Below are 4,362 nucleotides of genomic sequence, written 5' to 3'. Positions count from 1 at the left end.
TTCTTTGTTAAAATTAACAGAATCACTTAATTTCACATTTTTGGGCTCAGTTTGCATAATTTCAGAATTTTTCTTGCATAAAACGACGGGGACAGACAGACTAGGAAAACTGGCACAAGAGAGAACCATTCATGTTGAAATACGTACAGTCTAGCAGAAATACATACAGTCTAGCAGAAATACATACAGTCTAGCAGAAATATATACAGTCTAGCAGAAATACATACAGTCTAGCACACGCATAGCCAAATTGGCACGACACGAACATCCTTTCATTGTGTTTGAATTTCGCTTTGTATGCGTTTTAAAACAAAGAACATTATGGGACATGAAAATCTGAGCAGGCAGGACTGTTTCTTATATAGCGAGTCACGCGTGCTGAAATCAGGCGCTCGTCAGTTTTTGGGCGTGTGGAGTTATTGGTGGCATCTTCAAAGTTGTTCAATTGTCCTATTGGTGAAAAAAATGCCCATCTATCTTGAATAGAAGTCGAGATATTTGAGATTGAAGAAGGTGGGGTCGCCTGGTTTCAAAGGTAGAATTAGCGAGATAAATACGACCAAAGTTTGACCATTTCCATAGTTTGATAGTGTGTGGAAACTGAGAACTTACATTTGTGAGCCTTCAATCAACGGTTTTCAGTAAAATCCACCCAGAAATGTGTTTTTAATAGGACATCAATGATATTAAGCCAAAAAACAAAAATTCGACAAAACTTGCCTAACTAGTAGAAAAATGCCAGTTTCTTCAATTTCGTAATTTTGACGAGCGCCTGATTTCCCCACACTGCCTCACATGTTTAGCCCTGTCCAAACACCATTTCCCAACCAAGACTTTCCTTCTGATCATCACGCGAGGCTCCCAGCCGTCCACAGAAATAACAGACATGACGGGGATGACAGATTCTCCACAATTATCTTCTACACTTCCTCCCATCCCCACACTGAGAGCAATTTGTAAAAAAGCTGGGCCATTTGTGACCTAAGAAAAAGGATAAGAAAGTGAGGGGGTAGGGGTGAGAGGGAGGCCATTGCTACAACCAAGATCACCTCTGAGGGTGGCTGGCAGGTGCTCTGGTGTGGTTTGCTCCTCCTTTTCTATCAAACATGTATCATCCTGATCTCTCCTCCTCCTTTTCTTTGGTACTTTCTAGTACCACCTCTAATCTACAGCCCTTAACATGACCAATTTCGGTCGCAAGTGCCTTAACGCTCATACAAAAACCCCCCACTACTGTTAGCTTACCTTTTTTTCTTCGGTGGTTTCATTCCTCTCCCTGGTCGGATGTCCTTTCTTCTTGTCCTCGTCGTCCTCTGAGTCGCTCCCCTCGCCCTCCTGCTCACTTCCTGCGTCTCCGAGCGCTGAGTCTTTGTCCTCGTCCTCCGAGTCGTCGCCGTTGTCCTCCAGCGTGGGGAGTCGCAGCCCGCCCCCCTCACCACCCTCGTCCATCTCGCCCCCCTCCTCGTCCTCCGCCCCCACCACGGCCGCCAGTTTCTCTATCAAGTCCGGCACCTGGAACAGGACAGATTGATGAGCGAGGCTCGCGTGACGAAGGTAGACTTGACAGATTTGTCCAAACCCAGTCAATTTGCTCTTAATAAAGTTTTACAGCGCTCGCAACTGCATTAGGTCATATGAGCGCCAAGGGGTGGATGTCCTTACAGGGAATCAGGCTTACTCTGCTCACCTCTCTAGCCTCAACAGCACAAAGTCTACTTCGACTATCAAGGCACCCCAGAAATAGCGGGTCACAAGAGAGTGACAAACATACAAAAGAAGTAGAGGAAAAGTTATGATAGTAAGGATGAGGAAAGAAAAAGCAGCAGTTCCCCCTATGTTGTTCCGGCACAGAATGAGCATGACATTGATAATGCATAAAAACATGTTAATATCCCCCCTTCGGGAATGACCTAAAGACAATGTCAGTGACACACACACACACACATATATATATATTACGACAGCAGGTTATGGAACAAACAAAGATTACATCAAGCATCAAGTGAGAGCTGGTTTTGGGGTCCTCTCAAATTCCCCACTTGACAAATCCGTGACCGTCCTGGGAAATTGGGGACAGTTGACAAGCCTGGGACTGACAAAACAACTGGCGGGCTCTGGACTTGAACAAAGTCCCTACCAACACTTGACGATTCTCAACACTCCTCGTGTCCACGGCTAATTAAAAAGGTTGTCATTTAAGTCGCTATTTCCATTCGTTGATCCTATATGTTTTCTATCGCCAAACAGTTCAACCCCACATGGGAATTGAACCTGGGTCTCCTGCAAGCGACCGCACCACAGAGACACGCTGACACAACCTACTTTATTTGTTTCTTCTGCTTCTACCGGTGGGTGTCAACACAACACCACTCTTTCAAAAAGCTGGAGTGGGTGGTTGGCGGGTGCTCTGGAGTGGCTTGCTTCTTCTTTCCTATCAAACATCTATCGTCCTTATCTCCCCTTCTTCATTTTTATGTTTGTTACTCTCTTGTAACACCTCTAATCTTCTGGCGCTCATATGACCTTATGCAGCTGCGAGCGCTGCAAAACCTCTACTAAAACTAAACTAAAAAAGCTGGACTTGGAAATTTATCCACGACATGAACTGAGGTACCAACTGGTGACAAAATCCAACCCACGGAAACCCGTGCGCAGGCACTCAAAACTTACCGAACATTTATTAGAATTATCATATTGTTTAATGCATCTTGTAGCAAGAGGTCCACCAAAATCCAGACAATTTAAGACATCCGGGACTCCGGATTTATCAGGAAAATCTGCACCGCAGTGTGAAACAGGAAGTTCGGGGATGTGGGAAGTGGTTATTGGTATGGGCGGTTGTCTTATACAAGTAGCCGTTAGAGAAATTTGGACTGTATATACATATATATGAGAAACAGGAAGTCTGGTACATCTGAGCCCACTAAAAGTCTGTCAGTTTCTGGCAATGGTCACCGACCCCCCACATTTCTCACCTGGCTCGGTCCGCTCAAGTCTGGTCGGAGGCCGGTCACTGTGTGGTACAGAACCTGGGGAAAGGGGGGAGGGGGAGGTGTTGATTTTACCGAAAAGCATTGATCAAAGACACAAAAAATATAAATTTACATTTTCAAGTCACCAAATTTTGGCGGCCATTTATTTGTTAATTTTAACTCCCGACATAAGGTGACCCTCACCTCAGTCAGTCACAAATATCTCAACTTCTATTTTTTTGGGTAAAAAGCAAGACAAATTAAATGACCAATCTTTAAGATGATACCAATAACTCCATTTGCCCCAAAATTGACGGGCGCCAGATTCAACTCTGCAAGATATATTTAAACTTGCAACACAATCAGATCATATAACTGCTGAAGATAGAGGTGTTACGAGACAGTAACATAGAAAAGAAGGAAAAGAGATAAGGATGACAGATGTTTGATAGGAAAAAAAGGAGAGGTAAGGACGATAGATGTTTGATAGAAAAGAAGGAGAGATAAGGACGACAGATCTTTGATAGGAAAGAAGGAGCAAACTACACAAGATCTTTTGTTTGCATGATTATTTGACATATGGACCAAAAAACCCCTTGGAATTACTTGAACCACTGGTTGAAGAAGTGCATTCCGTAACCTCAGAGGTACATTTTTTTTTTAACCCTTCTTAACCCGAATATTTGGGACCTAGGAATTGTAAGTCATTTTTGAGACCATCTAACATGCTTTGACCAACAGCAGAACCCATAGAAACAAAACGGTTTTTCATAATTTAGAAGTTGGACAAAAGCACGACCTTTATTGAAAATTTGTGTTCACCTTGATAAAACTCAAAATAACAATTACAAACGGAGACAATTATCTGTGTCTACTTTGAACAGTTATCCGACTATGAATGTTCTAAAACATCGACTGTGAATGTTCTAAACCTCCCTTAGAACTGTTGGCAGCTGGGGTTACATTGGGATTTCTACCCCTGGCAGTCAGTGAGTTCAAAATCAGACAAATATTTCCTAGCCCAAACCAAACCGACCTGCCCCCCTTCCTGTGTCTGCGACCTCCGCACATCTCTCTCGATGTCCACAACTTCCTCCAAGGTGCGTGGGATGAACGCTCGCTTGAACACCTGGACAGAAGGAAGAACAGAAAGTGAGCTCATGTCACCTTATTAAAAAATGTGCAAATATCGGCATTTTCAGCAAAAAAAAAGTAAGTAAGTTCAAGCCAGCAGCATGTATTGTTCCCACCAAATGTTCAGAAAAGAATGAAGTATATGAGGATACAGCTGTAGCACTGGCCAGCAGTTATTTCTGATTAGTTAAGAAAACAAGAGCCCCTCCCCCCCAAAAAAACCCCAACAACAAACAAAAAAACAAACAAACCCCCC

The 4,362-nt window shown here is 43.4% G+C and overlaps 1 protein-coding gene across 1 annotated transcript in view; it reads right to left on the bottom strand.

Moving 5' to 3' along the window:
* LOC101845822 (serine/threonine-protein kinase RIO1) overlaps window positions 1-4,362 on the bottom strand; it is a gene marked incomplete in the record, with an annotated part of 20,874 nt that overhangs the window by 2,142 nt on the left and 14,370 nt on the right. The window contains 3 exon segments of the mRNA XM_005112843.3: window positions 1,246-1,512; window positions 2,976-3,029; window positions 4,009-4,101. Coding sequence (XP_005112900.2) covers window positions 1,246-1,512; window positions 2,976-3,029; window positions 4,009-4,101 — 414 coding nt within the window.

This window comes from Aplysia californica, unplaced genomic scaffold (genome assembly GCF_000002075.1).
Source record: "Aplysia californica isolate F4 #8 unplaced genomic scaffold, AplCal3.0 scaffold01440, whole genome shotgun sequence".
Taxonomy (NCBI): domain Eukaryota; kingdom Metazoa; phylum Mollusca; class Gastropoda; order Aplysiida; family Aplysiidae; genus Aplysia; species Aplysia californica.
The sequence above is the reverse complement of the archived record's forward strand: the minus strand, read 5'-3'. Positions and strand labels throughout refer to the sequence as shown.